Source organism: Pleurodeles waltl, chromosome 2_2 (assembly GCF_031143425.1).
Source record: "Pleurodeles waltl isolate 20211129_DDA chromosome 2_2, aPleWal1.hap1.20221129, whole genome shotgun sequence".
NCBI classification, from domain to species: domain Eukaryota; kingdom Metazoa; phylum Chordata; class Amphibia; order Caudata; family Salamandridae; genus Pleurodeles; species Pleurodeles waltl.
In genome coordinates this window covers 1071179371-1071200499 of record NC_090439.1, presented here as the reverse complement: position 1 = coordinate 1071200499, position 21129 = coordinate 1071179371, and the positions used below count along the sequence as shown (strand labels likewise).

Sequence of the window (21129 nt, the reverse complement as noted above, 5' to 3'; positions counted from 1 at the left end):
ACTTCCTAATCCATCCCATTAGTCAGATGTTTCTTTTAGCTATACCATAATGTTTGTAAATCCTGCAAACAATAATGTAGGTTTGTCAATCTGTTTAAGTTACCACACATGTATGAGCTCTGTTACAGTAACACCTCAAAATGTGTTTTACAAATATCTTTTATCTTTAAAGTAATAAAGGAGCTCTCTTATCCTGAATCTAAAAAAAAAATGCCAAATCACCCAGTCCCACAACACTTAGCAACAGCATTTGGAACATTCATTAAATAGTTTAGAACACAGCTTATGAGAAACTCAACTACTTCATCTTCCCACCTCACAAAAGACTCATTAAACCAAAAACTTAATACATGTCATAAAAGAATTAATTCACAACCTTTACTGTCTTTGAACTTACTTTTTCAAGAAACACAATTTTCTTGAAAAACCCTCAAAAAGTATCCCTCACCGAAGCACTGTCCATGGTACACTTAAATAAATGCCTGTGCCCTGCTGCCATCGCATGTCCCTATACACAATTATCTATCACCATGACAACGCTAGAAAGCTTTTTAGCTTTCTCTACCACAGTCCCATGTAGCGAACCCAAGTTTCCTTCTAAACATTAAAGCAAGTGTCAGTGTAGCATGTTTACATGTCAGTGGGCCTACATTTGTTGTTCACACAGTATTTGCAGTCCACTTCACATAAACTTTGTGCAGTGTTTTCGGTATGTAGAAAGTGCAGTGTAAACATAATTTGACAAATTGATTGGACTGTAGTCTTAAGAAAATTTAATCAGGGCTGTATTACACACAGTGCAGCTGGGCGCAACAGGCATGTGTGCCTGCTTTTTGCGATCCAGGGCACTAGAGGACACCCAGGGCTGCAGACACTTGTGCTGCTTTTTCTGGCATACGGATAGCGCTGGCCCACATGTATCCCCAGTGATATCATGAGAGGGTGGTCCCTTATTTGCTTGCTGGCTAGCCCATGCAAATCTCTTAGCCTCTGCACGTGTGTCGTATTATCAATGTGCGCACAGAAGCAAACATGCCCTTAAGAGTTGTATTGACATTGAACCACAAAACAAATGGTGAAGTGTGAGAGTGCCTCCTTTGGGCAGCCCTCTCAAGTTGTGAAAGTGGATGGCGTGGACCCCCTAGATATGTCCCTGCAGGTGGGTGCAGTATCTCACTGCATCTGCAGGCAAGGAGATATCTAACTCCTCTTTAAGGGTTGCTGCCTGCACAGGGAAACATGGAGCGGCTTTAAAGCAGCTACTCCATAATTCACTGAGTTTGTGGCTGCCTTTGGTGGGCTCATTCATTATAATAGGGCACACTGTCACGGTTTGCGCTTGACACACATGCTTAATGGTGCACCGTGGCACAAACCAGGTCAGTCTGCCCTAAATGTAGTATGGACCCAGATGTATTAGGTTGCAGTCCATACCTATTAGTATTTGCTCTGGAATCTCATAACACAGTATTGACTTAGAGCCCTAACAGTAAGCAGAGCGAGCTGTATGTTGTAGTAGCATTGTTGCAGTTGGCAACACTGGTTATTGTCCCTGCTCTTTTTATTTTTCTTCACATATCCAGTGAAGGTTAAATGGCTGGTGCAGTGGTGTGGGAGTGCATAATTTGTTACAATACTTTACGTCACAGCAGTTAAATTATATTTGGATTATATCTGAGGTGAGACCGTACAAGTGTCTACTGGAACCCTGAGAATTATATAGGAGCCTTAGATTATTGGTAATGATGACAAGACTGAGCATTTGCATTTGTTAATTCATGATAGTGTTCTCAATGTTCAATATAAGTCTGAATTTAGAAACCCACTGACATTTCAGTTAGGATCTTAAAGAATTCACAGTTACACAGAAAGAGATGTATTTCTTATTAAATTCTGATCTCATTGTAAATCTTTCCCATAGGGTGTTGGTTTGGCACTAAGAACATTATTGGCAACAGTAGATGAAACCATTCCAGTTCTACCTGCAAGCACTCACAGAGAGGTACGGTGCAATTTTTTACTTGTTTTGATGTGCATAGTAGGTAACTTGGTGAAGACTGCGCTACTAAAGTCCCATGTGAATATTTATGAAAGGATGATCGTACCTCTGAGAAATAGCATGCTCAATCAGCATCTGCGATTAATTTGGCACTTCAGTACTGTTATAGTAGTCGCACCTTTGAGGATACATATCCTGAATTTGTACAAATTAACTGTTTTATTCTTTGTCTTTCTGGCAATAGCATAGTAGTGCATTTTGTGTAAATATACAACATCTAACAGTATGCATTCCAACACGCTTCTATTTATTATGTGGAATATGCCAAATCTGAAACTGTTCATCACGGAACCACCGTTAAAATTAGTTGTAGCAAACACAAAACAGATCTTGCGTGCAAAGTTTCATCAGGGTGAACAAGGTTAGGCACTCGGCTGTGGCTTGCCTGTAGGAAACTGGACATCTTTGCAGATGTCCCTCCCACTTTTTTTGCCCCTTTAGAACTATTAGATGCAGATTTTCGACTCCGACAGTGCACTGAGGCCTGCTAACCAGACCTCAGTGCCAGTGTTCTTTCCCTTAAAACTAGGTGTGCCTAATTGTAACACAAGTTCCATAGGACTTTAGCACCATGTAAGTCCCTAGTAAATGATACCCCTGGTACCTAGGGCATGGGTACTAAAGATGGTCCCTAAGGGCTGCAGCATATCTTATGCCACCCTAAGGTACCCACACACACATTGCACACAGCCTGCCATCGCAGGCTCTATGTCCGGGCAGACACTCTGAGTGAAAACACGGCATGTCACATTCATTGTGTGCCATGCCAAAGTCCTTGCATTATTATATGTCACCCATAGAGCCCGAAGGCAGAGTGCATTATAATATGTGAGGGCATGTCTACATGAACAGATATGTCCCTGTTATGTCTAGTCATTTTACTAGATGTTACAAGTGACTGGGCAGCCATCGTAGAACACATACTGGACACTGGTCATCACGAATGACCCAGCTACATGATGGCTGCACGGAAAATAATGGTGTTTGCTATCAAACACCTTGTCATAATAAATCAATACTGATGCCAGTATTGATTTATTATGACATGCACCCGGAGGGCACCTTGGAGATGCCCTCTGAAACCTAGTGTGTTGACTGACTGGTATCAACCAGCCTGCCTCCACAGACAAATTTCTGAACCTCTGAAGGTGAGAACCCCTACCCTCAGAGGTCGGAAACAATCCCTGCTCTGACAGCCGGAGGTTTTATCACCTCTGCCAGTAGGATGGCTAGTGAAATAAGGCCAGGGACTTCAAAGACCCTGCCGCCTTTGGTATGCAACCCCAGCTTCCCCCAGACCTGAGGGAGGCAGCCCGCTGCCCTGAGGCTCATTTGGCACCAGGACAGGTGGGAAAATTAGCTATTCAGGAGGCGTGTCACACTTAAAGGTTGAGCACACCCCTTAGGTTGGCAGCCTTAAGTGAACAAGAAAATGAGAGTTCCATCATCTTGTGTGTGGTGGAATTATGAACTCTGGGACAGGGGATGTCCACTCCCCACAGGAAGCGGTCATCTAGGGGGTATAGTGACCCTAAATAGCCCACTGGCTACTACCTTACACTCCTCTTAACACCACTAAATTGAATATTTAGGGCCCCATGACATCAGGAAAGCAGATCTCGTCATGATTCAACTACTGTGAACTGAGGAAGAAAGAAGGACTGAAGAGAGCGGGAACTGAAGATTTGCACCAAAGATTGGCTGCACTTCAAATATCACTGGGACCGACTTCGTAAAGTGCTGGATACCCTCCTCTAAACCCTTGGAGGACTGCCAGCACCTCAACTGGGGAAGATCTCCCTTGGAGCAGAGGAGCTACTCCCCTGCACCTGCATACACGAAAGCAGCTGTCCGGTCCACTGTGTTGCTGATCATCAGGTTCACCGAGGTAACGACCTGCTAGAAAGAGGTCACCCAGGCTCTAGGAAGTCAACTCCATCTCCCCAGCAAGTTTCGAGATACTGACCCCTCCAGGAACCCCAGAGCACCAATACCCTGGGTACCGGAGCGGTTATAACATCCAAGGCTTGTTTATTCCAGTCTGGGCACCAGCGCTGAGGAAAACCGCCCAGCACGTCGAGGGATTTCAGGGACAGTGAGATCCAAGTCGAGAGTGGCCCAGCTGTCCTGTTTGCCCCTCTTCTGCTGAACCAAGACCCAGAGTGGGTCTCTGAATGCCGAGACCTGATGCCTCAAATTGCCACTGCACCCAAGCCACACAGCTCGGGTCTGAGAGAGGGGACGGTGCCAACAGAGTCCTGAGACCCTCGAGCTGAGCCCACCCTTGGTTTTGGCCAGACTGATCCCTCAGTCGCTGTCTGCAGCCTAAGTCTGCAGGAACCAACTACTACGAGGATCTTCCACAGAATGACCCTACCTGACAAAGCACCACCTCACACAAGCCCCCCATCCCGAGTTTGAGTGGACCACCGGTGTTGGTGCATGCCCAAGACCTGACCCCCTCTGTGGTAACCCGGTCCTCGCTAGCAGCCTCTTTTCCCCAGGACAGTTTCCCATTAAAGTGAATGTGACACTGAAACGCACCTCTGCTCCTGGACACCCCAGGGCCTCCAGAATTTAACTCTTGGTGCTGCCTTGCACCTTGCCCCATGCACACTTTAGCTCCCAAAGACTGGTCCTGTAAGTTGTTGCTAAGTGTCTGAATGCAGTATATGTTTTTCCTCCCATAGGATAACATTACTGCTTCAAAGATACAATAGAGTGCATTTTCTAAGTCTTGAACAGTAACTATCTTAAAAGGTATACTTACCCAATTACAATGATCTGGTTTCTAAATTAATATAAAAATCAGTGGATTTTTTAAAAATAAATTGATGTTGGATTTCTTTATTGTGTATGTGTCTCGCTTACTGGCTCTGTGTGTGCAATAAATGTTTAACACTGTCCTCTGGTAAGCCTCGCCCACAATACCACAAAAGAGAGCTTTTAGGGTTGTTTTTTAACCCCTGTCAGCCGATAATGGTCACCCTGGACTATCTGCATTGTGTGCCCTTACTTTGGTACACTACATAGCTAGCCGGCTTCCTACATTGCCTTCCTCGTGCAGTGGCTGGCAGGGAGCTATCACTCAGTTTGACTGCTTCTGTGGAAAAAGACTGCATGTCTTCCAGTAGGGAGTACAATGCATGACTTTTGATTACTTGAAGTGCCTTTCTAGTCAAAGCAGAAGTAAGTTGAGCAACCCAACTGAATCTTATAAAAATATATTGTTTACTGCTCAGCTGTTACCTTAGCACGTGGGAAATTGTATTCATATACTAGGCAGCTATGCCTCCACAGGGCTTATTTAAATTGGTTTCGGGCATATTTAAATTGTCTGTAAGTGTCATTCTCTACTTTAGTTGTGCTGAGCCTTTGTGGGACCCACCTCCCAGGATCATCTCAACCGAGCAGATAGTCCAGAGTGATCATCTCAACCTTTGGGGATAATTCCTTTAGTAATTCCAGGCAGTGTTATCGGTATTGAGCATGCTTAAGTTGGTTGTGAGTATGCTTAAATGGACTGAGAGTCCCTTCCTCAAGCCAACTTCAGTAGTTATGACTGGGCATTGGGAGAGATCTGTCTCCTGGGGTTATTTCAGCCCAGACGAAAGCTGATTCATTATTTGGAGGCAGGCTGCCCCTCTATTAGTAGTGTTAAATTACTTTTGAACATGATTAAACAAGTTCCTTCATAAGACCTCTTTAGTTTTTGTGACTGTTAGCACCTTTTCAGTGAACCCTCAAGAATGGTAAGTACAACCACATGTTAAAGTGGGACGATATGACCAGTTTCTGCCATAGGTGTGCTAAACTAAAACACTTGCACATGTAGGCAGCACTACATTCACACTCCTCTCCATCCATACACTACTCCTCATAAGCTTAATCATCTGGTTGCTCACATTCACTTCAGTGCACACCAGCAATGTACACACAATAAGAGCTCATTTTTTATCAAGGCACACAGCATCAAATTACATGGAATAATGTCCTAAGTAGGCCACACCAGAAACTCACCCACTTCCACCAAAGCACAATCATGTCGTAATGTGCTGCTCGTCCACAAATGCACTTAACTGCCATGAGTTTGTAGCACTGCAGAAATGCTAATACAATAGACAGAGTAAAGGGTTTTAACTGTACGTACAAATAGCATATATAAAAAACTTAAGTTCTAGTCCCACAGGACAAGCTGAAACCATTAATGTGATGCTTTAATTATAAAATAAATTATATAGAAGAAACTTAAACCATAGGTAATTAAAAGCTATACCGTGAATTAAGATGCACAGTAGTATGGCAGAGATAACAGTAGCTGAACTGTGAGCAGCCGTTTGATTGGTAGCTTGTGGATGGTTGAGTCTAAGACCTGCGAGCGCGTCTGACCTTATTGGTTTCTTTGTGTTAAATGTTAAGGGGACGCGTTCATTGGTTGATGGACCTTTTGACTAATATAAGATGTTCACATCCTTAATCTGTACATATCATAAATATCGTCAGACAAACAATAGGAATTCTTTGGATTCAGTAATTCTCACACACCATGACCCATTAAGACCATGAATAACTACACCTTTAGTATCCGCTAGAAAATGTATTTCCCTAGATTAACAATGATAGTATCACGTAAATTAGTCTCGAAACCACATGATCTAAGTATAAGAACAATAGTGGTTGACAAAATCTCCTAAAGAATCTCAATTTAACTAATGCGTTAATAACTAATCCTTCTAAAGACAAAGTACAAATCAACAATAAGCGTAATTATGCAATGGTAATAACTTACATTGAAATTCAGCAATTGAGTAACATCAAACAGCAATTCAGTTGAATGGAGGAAAACTCTCTAATGTCAGATTAGCATGGGCTTCATGCAAAAGAATTTAGTCAACATAAATTTGGAAACCATCTAACTATGGCTCTATTAAAAGGGAGCAGTTATTACCTAGAAACAAAAGACAAATCCACAATAAAGACATTAGTGATTTTGTTACACCTGTCCGTTTGGATCAGCAAGCGGTGATAGTTTTCGTCAGACGGACATCAGTTAGATCAGCTGCGGGACATGAAATGGGTAATGGTTCAGAATCGGGGACTCTTAAGTTCTCCAAACTATTAGAAAGAAAACGTCTAAGGTAGGCAGCAAAGGCGCTACTAGCTCTAAGCAGCGAGTGCTAAGAAGTGACCGAAGTGTCTCATGAAGTGAATTGAGAAACGCGTGAAGTGGGTTGGGAACCCTTAGTGCGGTAAGTTAAAATTGTCCCACATTGTCATTGTTCAAAGAACCGTGCGATAGCCATTAATCCAATAATAATATTATTTCAAATCTAAGATATAACTAAACAGTCTTTCACACATTGATGGGTGGCTCCTCCTCTTCTTTTACGCACATCATTCGACTCGTCAAGGAGCAACTTTTATATCATTCCGTCAGTACATCCATTGTTAGTTCCTGGGAGCATCGCTTTCTCAAACATTTTGAGTTAACATTTTAGAACGTTCAGGTTTCTACACATATTTCCTAACAAACTGTTTCTCGTGAAGACAGGAAAAACATTTTTGCTACTACTATAATTCTGGTCAACCTTCAGTTTGAACAATGCGTTGTTACTATTAAGCAAGCATGAGATCGTTTTTTATTCTGACATTGCATTTTTCAATATGAGGCTGTGTAATACCAAAGTCTAAACCTCGCTTGAGGCCTACAGTTAATTTAAGCAAATACATAGCATTTAATCGTAATTATAACAAATTACTGCATTTTCACATTCATATAAGTTCTAACTAATCCTTAATATGCATTTAATAAAGCATTACGCAGTATATGGCGTTACTGCGCACATTTTCAAGCTGCACGTTATTTTCTACGCTAATTCATTTTCATACGAATACAAGATACATAATACATGAAATATATTATTAGTAATATTTTCAGTGCTCACAGACCTTTCAGAAAAAAGTTGCAGTTACAAGTTCCAGAGTGACATTACACAGCTGCTGAACGTTTTTTAATGTTTTTTTTTTCCTTTTTTTTTTTCTTTTGGCCTTGTGGTTTTCTGAACAAGTAATTCCCTGCCTCTATACATTGGGCTGTTGTCATGATTGTACCTCCCAACGGAAGATGCAGATGTTCCTCACCTTGAGAATATTCCTCAGTCATCAGACAGGACCTGGAAATTTTCATAGCAGTGCTCCCGGGCATCCTCGGTGATTCAGTATGGATCTGTGTTGACTGTTTCCCATCCCCGGAAGTAATAGAGCTGCATATAAGCAACGCCCCTGTGCGGCGACATCAGTGCCTTTCTTTACACGCCTTCACATATTGATCTAGAACCCTGCTCCCTTTCTTCAATTGACAAATTCTTTCACAGGTCTTTCTTCTTGTGTGCAAAAGAACAATGTCCCTACAGAACAGTACAAAGTTAAAACCATGTGGTGACTGTCGGAATCAGATGTCCATGAGGGGACCCACATAAGGTCTGCCTCCAATGTTTGGGCTTGGGGCACTCATGCACCCGAAGGGAACCCAGGACTGTGAAACGAGCTGTACATTGCTAAACATAGAAAGAAGTCTTGGACCTTGCATAAGTACTTTTTTCAATTCTAAATTGAGGGCACAGACTCGTTCCCACTCTCAAAAACACTCTTGCAAGGGGTTTTCTTCACAGTTGTCTGGTAAGCCGAAGTACAAGAAGAAATGCAAGAAGTTTCATTGGTAATCAACCCATCTCTCCACTGTCTCTCTCCAAAGAGACGCTGGGAGGACGTCAAGGTGCCAATCAATCTCGATTCTGAGCAATGACCGCAGAGCTAATTCCACAACTGATCCCATTGTTCTCCAACAACCCTGGGCCATCTGTGACTCCTCCTCTCTGGGATACTGCGCATGGGCATCGAGTCATTTGTTACATTGTTTTTTTTTCTCTGCCGTCCGGTTCGGACTGGTTTCCTCTCACTCCGACAGATCTCGGTTCAGTACTTCTGAACTTTATTCTACCTTTTCTATAAACGTCGGTATAGTTTAAATTGCATTTTCTACTCTTATAGTCGATCCAGTTTAAATGGTCGGGTCGGTTTCACACCCTTAGAGGTGACCTCGCCCTTCTTGGGCCTACTTCGATGTCAGGCTGATGAAACAAACTCCGTTTGGATTCTGTCCTCAATGTCACACCAAATGTCCATACACTGACCAGCATTTGGTGTGCAATCTGTGCCAGTCTCCAGATCTCAGAGAAGAGACCTGCAACACCTGTAGGTCGTTTTGATCCAAGAAGACTTCCCTGGACTGAAGAGCGCGTTGGTTGGAGTTGGCGTCCAAGTCCACAGATGACACACCCAACATCTTCGGAAAGGAGCACATGCAGGAAGAGGTGGGACAGCACACAGCCGTCACCATTAGAGATTCAGACTCGGATCAGGATTCCAACGTCGACAGCCAGTCCTTGCCACTGGCGCAGTTCGTGAGTACATCAGCCCCATCACACCAACCAAAGACAGTTAAAAAGACTCCTGCATTGGTCATTGGTCCTCTACTGCTTTCGGGCCCATAGTCGGAGCCAAAATATACATCCGGATGACCAACCTTCCGGTTCGGCACCGAGAATATCCAAGACCAAAATGCATTCGGCACCAACCAAACAGACTATTACATCTGTTTCAGTATCAAGCTGAAAACTGGACATTTCCATTTCAGAGCCGAAAAATCTATATCATTTTTGCAGTCGACACTTTCGGTCCATGTCAAAATTCTGCAGCGAAACCTTTGAATCGAAAACCATTAGTAGCAAGCATACCACAGCTACGGAGGAGTCAACTACTATAGAGCCTATTTTAGAGGTCATGGACGCTAAACAGCACAATCTTCATAGACAGAAGGAAAGAGGAAGGATCATTGCTTCTCCTCCTGTAACCTTTCAGAGAAAACTGACTTTTCAGGAGACTTTGGATGCTGGGCCACCCCAAAGAAAGTCTCAAAAGAAAAGGAAAAGGCTACACAACAACCTCAGCCTTCGCCACCACATTCTTCTCTCATTCCTTCTACTACCCCACCTCCTCCCCCCCCCCATTCCTACCCCCACCTACTTATTCTACACAGTTTTCTCCACAGACATCCTCAGCATCACCTCGAGGGATGTCTTAAGTGATGTTCAGCAAGATACAAATCCATGCAGTCTATACGATCCTAATCCCACTTTTCCAATAATCCAGACCTAAACCCAGCCAGACAATCTCATCCGCCTATAACCAAGTGATAGCTAGGGCAGCTGCATACCATAATGTTCAGCTGCACACAGATCCTATTGAAGAGGATTTCTTGTTCAGTAGATTAACATCTACACATAAAGAGTTCTAATGCCTCCCTATGCTTCCAGGCATGCTTAGACATGCGTCTGACATTTTTAGAGAACCCGTTAAGGCTAGGATCATCACACCTATGGTGGATAAAAAAGTACAAACCTGCACCCTCTGACCCAGCCTTTATCAGGACTCAGTTACCATCTGACTCTGTAGTTGTCAGTGCGGCAAGAAAACTGGCTAATAGTCAGTCTACAGGAGATGCTCCTCCTCCATACAAAGAAAGCAAAAAATGTGATGCAGCAGGCAAAGAAGTGGCTTCCCAGGCTGCAAACCACCGGAGGATTGCAAATTCCCAAACACTCCTGGCAAGGTATGATAGGGCCCACTGGGACGAGATGGAAAAGCTTTTACAGTATCTTCCACCTGAACATCAAAAAAGAGGGCAGCAAATAGTAACAGAGGGACACGCTATATCTAATAATGCAATTAGATGTGCTACAGACGTAGCTGATACAGCAGCAAGAGGGGTCAACACTACTGTGGTGATTAGAAGGCATGCTTGGTTAAGATGTTCAGATTTTAAACCTAAATTACAGCAAGCTTCTTATATATGCCATTTGATGAGGAGCACTTATTTGGACCGGAGGTGGACACCACCATAGAAAAACTCAAAAGAAGATTCAGAGACAGCTAAGGCTATGGATGCACTATACACCACACCCACTAGAGTCACTTTTCGTAAGTCACAATTTAGAGGTGGGTTCAAACCATCAACTACAGAACCATCCACCTTACAACAGAAACAGGGCTCATATTTCTAAGCCAGAGGCTCATTCACAGGATCTAATAGAGGAAGAGGGAAAGCATCTGCTTCCAGAGGTTCCTCTACCTAAGCAAACCAGTGATTTCTTAAAAATACCTACAGCGCATACATCTCCTGTGGAAGGAAGACTGGTAAATTTTTATCCACAATGGTACATCATCACTACAGACCAGTGGGCTCTATCAGTTATTTCACATGGCTATTTTCTAGAACTCATCTCTACTCCACCAAACATTCCCTATTGTTCACACAAACTCCCTCAAGACCATCTCACGCTGTTGAAGGAGGAAGACAGTCCCTTCTTCTCAAAGGGTCTATAGAACCAGTACCTATACCTCAACGAGGATCAGGAGTTTATGCACTTTACTTTCTGATACCTAAAAAGGATGGTTCATTAAGACCAATTTTAGATCTCAGGCCCCTCAATCTATACATACTCACAGAGCACTCCCATATGGTTGCTCTGCAAGATATTATTCCCCTACTACAGCAAGGGGATTACATGACAGCATTGAATCTCAAGGATGCCTATTTCCACATTCTATACATCCAACACACCGCAAATATCTAAGATTTGTCATTGCAGGAAAGCACTACAAATTCAAGGTACCATTCAGGGTAACAACCGCACCAAGGGTATTCACCAAATGTTTAGCTGTAGTTGCAGCATTCCTAAGAAGACAACACAGATGTGTTCCCATATCTGATAGTGACTTCTAGTTGCAAATTCCTTACCTTAGAATTTCCCCCAGGCATCAGACTGGATCCGGAGAGTTTTCTTCAAGCAATACCCTTACGCGTCGGTAGGTGGCATCGGTCGATTCCTGGGGCGTCGTTGGCATCGTAGTTGCCGTGATGACGTAAGGAGTAGTATATAGACGCTGCCTTCGTGCAGTGACGTCAGTTCTTTTCTTTCTGCGCCACGCACTGGTCCGGAGAAGAGCTACCCTGGTCTCTTTTTGACTGTTTTGTGAGAATTTTGCTGCATCGAGGATGTCCCCGAAGACCGGTTTCAAGCCGTGCGAGGACTGTCAACCCACGATGTTGGTGACTGGTCCGCATCGGGTTTGTCTGTGGTGTCTCGAACGCGACCACGACCCAAAGTCGTGCTCCGAGTGCCGGGTCTTGCACCCGAAGGCTTTGAGGGAGCGGTCCCTAAAGCTCATGGCGGGCCAGCACTCGACTCCGTGTAAGTCCTGGTCTCAATCGAGAGTAAGGTCTCGAGACTGTTTGCGGAGCCATCACCACTTGTCTTCTTCTAAATCTTCGGGTGCAGGTAAGAAGTAGTCGTCGAAGAGGTCCCATCGCTCTCTGACTTCGCCCCGTCGCTCGCCCTTCGCGACGCAGGAAGAGCGTCGACGCTCAAGGCCTCCATCATCGGAGCCTGTGTCTGGGTCCGCTCCGCGCTTCCCCGAGTTTCCCGGAGCGACCACCCCAACGTAAAGAGTTCTATGAGGCCATGCACCTCATCTTTGGGCGGACCGACCCCAATACGGCGCCTTCGGGCCCAAGGGGTTCGGTTGAGGGGGCATTGGGTTCAGCCACCGAAGTCCCCTCCGGATCCACCCCAGTCGCACCCTTGAGACCTTCCCCGCCACCAGGCCGATTGTCGACGCTCCCGACGTCGGTAGTGCCCACTATCGATGACGACCCGATCCTTATCCCTGACGAGTCGGAGCGGCGTTGGCCGACGCCGTCTTTGTCTTCAATGGGGCCTCTTTGCCCCAGGTCGGATTCGGACCCATTTTCCTATGGGTTTGAATTCGGGGAGGGATTGGAGGGTCCCTAGACCCATATGAATACCAGGATGACCCATCTTTGGACTGGGCTAAGGAATTGGGCGACACCAGTGGTCTGAATACTTCTCCAGACGCTGGCATGCTGTCTCCTCCTACCGTGGCTACGGCAGAGAGAGCAACTTATGGTATGGTGGTCAGTAGGGCAGCTGAGGTCCTTGGCCTTGAGCTTCCTACTGTAGAGATCAGGTCCAATCTCCTGACAGAGGTGCTTAAGCCTGGGGCTTCCACATCAGAATCCCTTTTGCCATTCAACGAAGTCCTCACCGATGTCCTTTTGGGTACTTGGTCCAAACCCAAAACAGGGACTCTGCCTGCTCCAAACAACCCTAAATTCCTATCCCACACCCCACGCCTAAGAGTCTTGTCATCCAGGCTTCCCCTTCTTCAGGCGCATTCCCTTCCGCACCCCCGGACAGGGAATCAAAAAGGCTGGAACAGCTTGCTAATAAGTTGTTTTCTTCCTCCAGTCTTGCGCTGCGGTCTGTGAAAACCGCATGCCTTTTGGGACACTATACCCACTCTTTGTGCGATACGGTTGCGCAAGCCCTGCCGCAGATACTGGAGGAGGCCCGTGATATCGTCTCCCAAGCTATGAACGATGGGAGAGATGCGTCAAAGTTCATAATCCGTTGATGGCTGAACACAACAAACTCTCTGGGCAGATAGGTTACCTGATCAGCACTCACTTTTTAAATCTCCTATTGTGAGTAGATTACTAAAAGGCCTCACCCCTTTATTTCCTCCCACTCCATTTATCATGCCTCAGTGGGACGTCAGTCTTGTCCTTACACTTTTAATGTGTACTCCCTTTGAGCCGATGTACAATTGTCCCTTACGGCTCCTCACCTTCAAAACTGTCTTTCTTGTTGCCATCACCTCTGCTCGCAGGGTGAGTGAGCTTTAAGCCCTTTCATCTACACCGCCATACTTGTCTGTGCACCCTGACAAAGTGGTGTTGTGCACTAAGTCCTCCTTCCTTCCAAAGGTGGTTATGCCTTTTCATGTATGCTAGTCCATCACCCTGCCTACTTTCTATGCACCCCCACATCCTTCTCATGAGGAGGAGAGACTCCACCATCTTGACCCAAAAAGAGCGTTGGCGTTCTATCTTCATCGTTCTAAAGATTTCCGGGTGGACGATCAACTTTTTGTCGGATATGTGGGTGCGAAAAAAAGGGAAGGCGGTGCAAAAGCGTACCATCTCTTGGTGGGTGCTTCTTTGCATCAAAATGTGCTACACTTTGGCCAAGAAGCAACCCCTTGAGGGCTTGCGTGGTCATTGCACCAAAGCAACTGCTGCTTCCACTGCGTTAGCATGCAGAGTTCCTGTCCTGAAAATCTGCCAGGCAGCTACGTGGGCGTCCCTGCACACGTTTGCTAAACACTACTGCCTGGACAGTCAGGTCCGTCGGGGCGGCTACTTTGGTCGTTCGGTCCTGTAGGACTTCCTAGTATGATCTTGGTTTGCAGCCCACCTCCGAGGATGGTTTGCTTGGGTATCTATTCTAAGGTAAGGAATCTGCAACTAGAAGTCTCTATCAGATGTACAAGTTACTTACCTTTGGTAATGAAATATCTGGTAGAGACCTATTCTCGTTGCAGATTCCTTATCCCCCACCCATCATCCCTGCTTGCAAACTGATTTCTAGGGACATGGATTCCCCTTTCAGGTCCTTAGCTCTGGCGCATCAATCTCAGTGTTCTTAGCGGCTCTGCGCTTTGGCGTGGAAAGTTGTTAAAAGAAACTGACATCACTGCGCGACGGCAGCGTCTATATACTACTCCCCACGTCATCACAGTGACTAAGACACCAATGACACCCGCGGAGTCGACAGACGCCACCTACCGACGCGCAAGGGTATTGCTCGAAGAAAAATCTTTGGATCCAGTCTGGTGCCTGGGGGAAATTCTAAGGTAGGGAATCTGCAACTAGAATATGTCTCTACCAGATATTCCGTTACGGAAGGTAAGTAACTTGTACTTCTAGACGACTGGCTAATAAAAAGCCAATACAATTCACACTTGCCAAAAACACACTCAGTACACTGTCAATCTTCTACACGGTTTGGGAAATGACCTCAAATCCCATCTTCAGCCATCACAAATACAGCTGTATCTAGGAGCAATTCTGAACACTCAGTCAGCATTAGCATATCCAAACCCAATATGGATTCAAGCCTTTCAGAATCTCATCACTCTACTGCAACACAGTCATACTTATACAGTAAAGTTAGTGATGCAACTGTTAGGAATGATGGCTTTTTGTATAGCCATAGTTCCCCACGCAAGACTACACATACGGCCACTCCAGCAATACCTTTCCCACCAGTGGTCTCAGGCACAGGGTCATCTTCAGGATCTAGTGTTGTTGGACCGCTTGACCACTCTCTGCAATGGTGGAATCGCACAAATCTTTCAAAAGGGCGACCCTTTCAGGACCCTGTGCCTCAGATCACACTTACAACAGATGCATCACAGATAGGTTGGGGAGCTCACCTCAACAAACTCACCATACAAGGGAAATGGGATCACATTCAACAGACATATCATATCAATTACTTGTAATTACTAGCAGTCTTCCTAGCACTCAAGGCATTTCTGGCACAAGGTAGTGTTAGTACGCACAGACAGTGACAACAATGTATTATTTTCAAAAATGGTGGGGGGAGGGGAGACAATCATCTCAACTATCCCTTCTAGCTCAGACAATTTAGAAGTGGGCAATTCACAATCACATTCAATTATTGGCAGAATATCTCCCAGGAGTGAACAATCAATTAGCGGATCTGTTAAGCAGGACGCAGCAACAAGTCCATGAATGGGAAATTCACCCACAACATCCTCAAAAATACTTTCAGCTATGGAGAACATCAGAGATAGATCTCTTCCCCACCACAGAAACCTAAGAATGCCAAAGCTTTTCTTCTAGATACCCACACCCTCAGTCCAAGGGCAATGCTGCATGAATGAATTGGTCAGGGGTATTTGCTTACGCTTTTCCGCCTCGCCCATTCATAACATTTCTGATACTCAAACTGAAACAAACCTCACTCACCATGATTCTTGTAGCCCTCACATGGGCACGTCAACATTGATATACAACACTCTTGGATCGGTCTGTAGTCCCACATCACAAGCTTCCAAACAGTCCAGATCTTTTGACTCAAAGGAGAGGTCAAATCAGACATCCAAATCCCAGCACACTCAATCTCGCGTTACGGCTCCTGAGGTCATAGAGTTTGGCTATTTACAACTTCCATCTGAATGTATGGATATTCTTAAAGAAGCACGCAAACCCACAACTAGACAGGGTTATGCTGCTAAATGGAAACATTTTGTATGTTATTGTCAATCTAAAAACATTGATCCACTTAAAGCTTCAGTACACTATATTGTCTGCTTTTTGTTACATTTACAAAAAGCAAATTTTACATATTCTTCTATTAGGCTTCATTTAGCGGCTATAGCTGCTTACCTTTAAAACAGACAACATCTTTCTCTATTTAGAATTCCTGTCATCAAAGCATTTATGGAAGGCCCTAAGAGAGTCATTCCACCCAGAGTTCCTCCAGCTCCTGTATGGAATCTTAATATTGGACTCACAAGTCGTATGGGTCCATCATTTGAACCCATGCATTCTTGTACTTTACAGTTTCTCTCCTGGAATGAACTTTAGTAGCTGTAACTTCTTTAAGAAGAGTTAGTGAAATTCCAATGTTCTCTCTAGAAGAACCTTTCTTCCAAATACATAAAGACAAAATAGTACTTAGAACATATCCAAAATTCCTACCTAAGGTAGTTTTACCTTTTCATATTAATCAATCAGTGGAATTGCCAGTGTTCTTTCCACAGCCATATTCTGTTGCTGAAAGAGCTCTTATGCATGTGAATCTACAGCACTAAATGCCACAAACAGATGTCTACCAGGTAAGTAACATTGTCCTTCTTTACTGGGAATATCTTGTCACACCCACCGTGCAAAAGACTGTGACCTTCAAAGGATCAGAAATCTGGGCTATTGCACAAGGTAAAAGGCAACGATTACAGTTCTCAGGATTGAGATGTGCCAAGTATCCCACTTGGGAATCACATGATAAAGGTTTTTGTTATTTATATGAGCATTGATGCTAGGTTTTGCCAGTGCTTTCCTCTACTGGGATCTCTGCAGCTTTCTCTCATCGCAATTTACTTCATTTGGGGCAAATTCAAAGAGGGGATGCCTTCATTAACCTTAATGTGAAGGATTTACTTAGCCACCATTACTCTCTAAATGTGTCCAAGAGTAGTTCTCTCTTGGACCTTGTCATATTGTTTAGCCAATTTGAGATCAATTGATTTGATGACATCATGTTCTACGACCTCATTTTATATCTTGCTATGTGCACCAAATACCTGACTTTACCCCTGGCTCCATTAAATGTTACTTTTCCTGTGCTAATTTACTCTTCCACATTTTTGAATTATGCCTCACCTTTTTATACTTGCTCTGCTGTTTCAGCATTATAGTGGACTTTCGTATCATCTACAAAATAGCATCAGTTAACCACCAGATTCTCTGTAGTGTCATTTATAAATTAATTGGAACAAACTAAATTAATTGGAACAACCCGAACCAGGAATTAATAATTGAAGATTCCAACTTGTCCTCCTAAGATTGGACTCTTGTTTATCACTTATTCCTGCAGCAGTTTTTGATCCGTTTAATCAAGCTGGTCGCTATCCAAGTGATTTTTAACTTGCTTACCTTCCTTTTTTGTTCAAAAAGGGCGCAAAAGTTTTCATGTTTAAAGTTCCACTTTGTTCACTTGTTCTGGTCACCTACTGAAATACCTCATTTTAGACTAATTGGTGCAACACCCCCTTCGTGAAGTAATACTGCCAGGCATTTTCTAGCCCACTTTGGTTAATTTATTTTGAGTATATTCACTACGTGTCATGTTAATATTTTCAAACTACCAGTCTATTCCTTCTGAACGTGTGATTTACCTCACAAGCCTAGAAATTTCGAAATTAGTGATGTCCAGCTTAGTCAAAAGTTCACTTCCTGATTCCACTCTCATGGAATAGGATGTTATTGTTCTTTCTGCAGACTTCTGTGACAGCCTTTCTCTAGCAAGCAAGAAAGTAGGGATACTGATGGTTCTCTCACAACTTCTCTGGGTTCCATCCTATACCAGAGGGTGTTTAGCAACCGGTCTCATTGTTTGTTTTATTACATTATTCTACACTGTCTAGCTCACAAATCAGAATTTCCTTTAGAGCACATGTTAAGCAGGAATTTAATGGTGGAGAGAGCGAGGTGAAAGTCTGTCAGTGGGTCATGATAGTACAGAGTTTAGAAGTCATTGCCACAGATTGTATTGTACCTTTGGACTGATGAGGTTGTATCCACAAGCCTTTAAAGCGACCCGTGTGGTAATGCACTAACCACCGTCCGGACAAGTCATTATCCACTCATGGGCATCTTAACCACCAGGTAGGTCTGGAGTGATGATTGGGTATTCCAGAAAGAGCAACATAAGATCCAGGGAGACTGGCCTTCAGCAGAAACGCACGAGGTGAAACTGTAAAACCCTATAAGGTCTGTCTTGTTTCTTAGATGGATGAGCAGGATATTTCCGCCTCACTGTTTCCTTCTTTTTGCCATACTGTGTAGATTCTGGATGTTGAGTATGTATCTAATGAAAGTTCATTCTATGTAGAACTAGCTCACTCAGCCTTTTCATTTCTTCCAGATTGAGATGGCACAAAAACTGTTGAACTCTGACTTGGCTGAACTGATCAACAAAATGAAACTCGCACAGCAATACGTAATGACTAGCCTCCAGCAGGAATACAAGAAACAAATGTTGACTGCGGCCCATGCTTTGGCTGTGGATGCCAAAAACCTGCTGGATGTCATCGACCAGGCCAGGTTGAAAATGATCGGACATTCAAGGCCGCATTAATACCTTTGTAACTGACTAGTTAATCTTTTATGGAAGCACATTCTTCCAGGATGGCACCCGGCCTCCTACCAGCAGCGAGGATTATGTCTGCAGAGTCCTTGATTCCTGGGGACATCTGGTCCGACATCCACGACTGGCAGCATATTTGTACCTCTCTCGTTATACAGTTATGGGATGATTTGCTGTCCCATACAAGGCACTGTGGAAGAGCAACGATTGTACAAAACACCCACAGATCATGGAAACCAGTTCTTTTGGCACGCTCGCATCAAGAACACACTAGTTCCCCCCGCCCCCTCCGTGAAACCGATGAAACCGCAGAGCCAAAATTCTCTTAAGCAGCAGACAGTCAAAGTATTGGGGCATGGAGAATTCGGGGACACCCAAGGGCTGAGAATTCTTGCCCACACACTACAAGAAACTGTCAAGACTGGAATTTTTTGTATTTCTACAACACTTAAGTCGCAATATGCTAATCACAATTTACAAAGAAAGAACATAAAAAGCTATATTTTAAAGACTTAAGGCATTTACAAACTAAAGGTGTTTTCATCTTTTACCTTTCATGAGGATATGTGAAGCATTTAATTGGATATTAGCTGTAGAACACGACTGAAGCCCTTCTGCATCCTTTTCCGCAAGAATAACATGACAGTTTTTTGTTTTTTTTTGTACAGATGGCCATGTTACTTCCTCCGGCAGTGGAACTGCTGCTTCATTTCCAAGCAGCGGAGCACAGCATTTAGAAATGAACTTATGTAACAATATGTTTCCCATTTTTATATAATTTATAAACAAAGATTAAAGCCATGTTGAATATTTTAAAATGTCAGTACTTTCCTAACCTACCTACATCTCTTTCCAGCAAGTAAAATAGCAAAACGGTGCTTCTCTCATACCCCGCACACATTTCATTTTCCATTGCACATTTTGTTTTTTTTAAGCTCCCTTTAGTTTGTTGGGGGATATAAATTATTCTCAGGAAGAATATAATGAATTGTACAGTTACTATGACCTATTAAAAAGGTGTTACCAGTGAATGATCTTGGAGTAATATATTTGGCTTTTGGTTGGGTTTTGCTCCCACCTACCAGATTTGGCAGGAATACTAACGCTATACACTGTATTCACAACATTCTTATATTTGAGATGGATCCACTGCACTCTTATGTGTTCTCACTGTTGAACTTGCAATGATCTATTTGACTGTCTCAAAAATGTCACTTTTTCATTGCTTTACTTTACTTCTTTAGAGCCTTGCTCCTGCAACTGACATGCGGAAAGGTAAGTATCCAATGCTCTTCGTATTGTGCATTTTTATGCATTTTCGGAATGTTTGTTGCCTCCAGAGGATAGGAGGCTGTAGTAGGCCACTGGTACATTTAATTTTCTCTATCGCCACATTGGAAGAAGTGATACCATAGGGAGGGAAAAAAGTAACATTTGTGGATTTGTGAGGCTAAACTACTGGCTTCACAAGCCAAATCTAGAAAAAGCTTTTCACAATAAACTCTAAGCTTTAATATCAAAGAGTGATTCAAATAGAATAAGAGAAATAAAAAGACATCTGGCAATGAGTAGGCTTTTCAGTGCTGCACCATGTGTAGAGGCACAATGTTGGCCCTTGTTTTATGATTGGTATACATTATGTGAGTACTGAGTCAGGGGTCTGCTGATAAACGTATAGGCAGAGTAGAAGAAAAGAGAATTACCCTGTTAGACATTTTGCTAAACCACAGTTCTCTTTCCTCGTACTGGACCCAGATGTCTAGCATTGGCTGATGATGTACCCACTCGCCTCTCATCCACTGTATACTGAAGCAAACTCAATATACACTTAAATTATTTAGTGTTGAGGTGAAATTTAGCACTACTCGGTTGGAACATTTGCATTTGTATTAAAAATAAAGTGGGTTGTAGGGCAGGAAATTAGACATCACGTATCCAGTCTCGGCAAACGAACACTTAAATGATTATGACTAATCTTGTAGTGTATATCAGTGTGTATGTATGGTCCTCATATCCTCTTATGAGCAGATGAATGCATAAACTGGAATTAGAATTATTTTTCTGGCATTCTGATAGAGTACATAATCGTCTAGGGTAAGGACTGACTAAATATGACATTTAAGAAAGCATGCAAGCAAACTGCAATTGTGAATGCAGAATTAGGGAAACATTGGCAAAGCCAAAAGGTTT

General features: G+C 43.6%; 1 protein-coding gene across 20 annotated transcripts in view; it reads left to right on the top strand.

Moving 5' to 3' along the window:
* The window catches only part of PTK2 (protein tyrosine kinase 2), a 758583-nt gene extending 738613 nt beyond the window's left edge, over positions 1-19970 (top strand). For all 20 annotated transcript variants that reach the window (XM_069220826.1, XM_069220825.1, XM_069220824.1 and 17 more), the window contains 2 exons: positions 1922-2002; positions 18718-19970. In XM_069220826.1, coding sequence (XP_069076927.1) covers positions 1922-2002; positions 18718-18930 — 294 coding nt within the window. In that variant the 3' untranslated portion in view covers positions 18931-19970. The remainder of the gene's footprint in view (positions 1-1921; positions 2003-18717) is intronic.
* The last annotated feature ends 1159 nt before the right edge of the window (positions 19971-21129 follow it).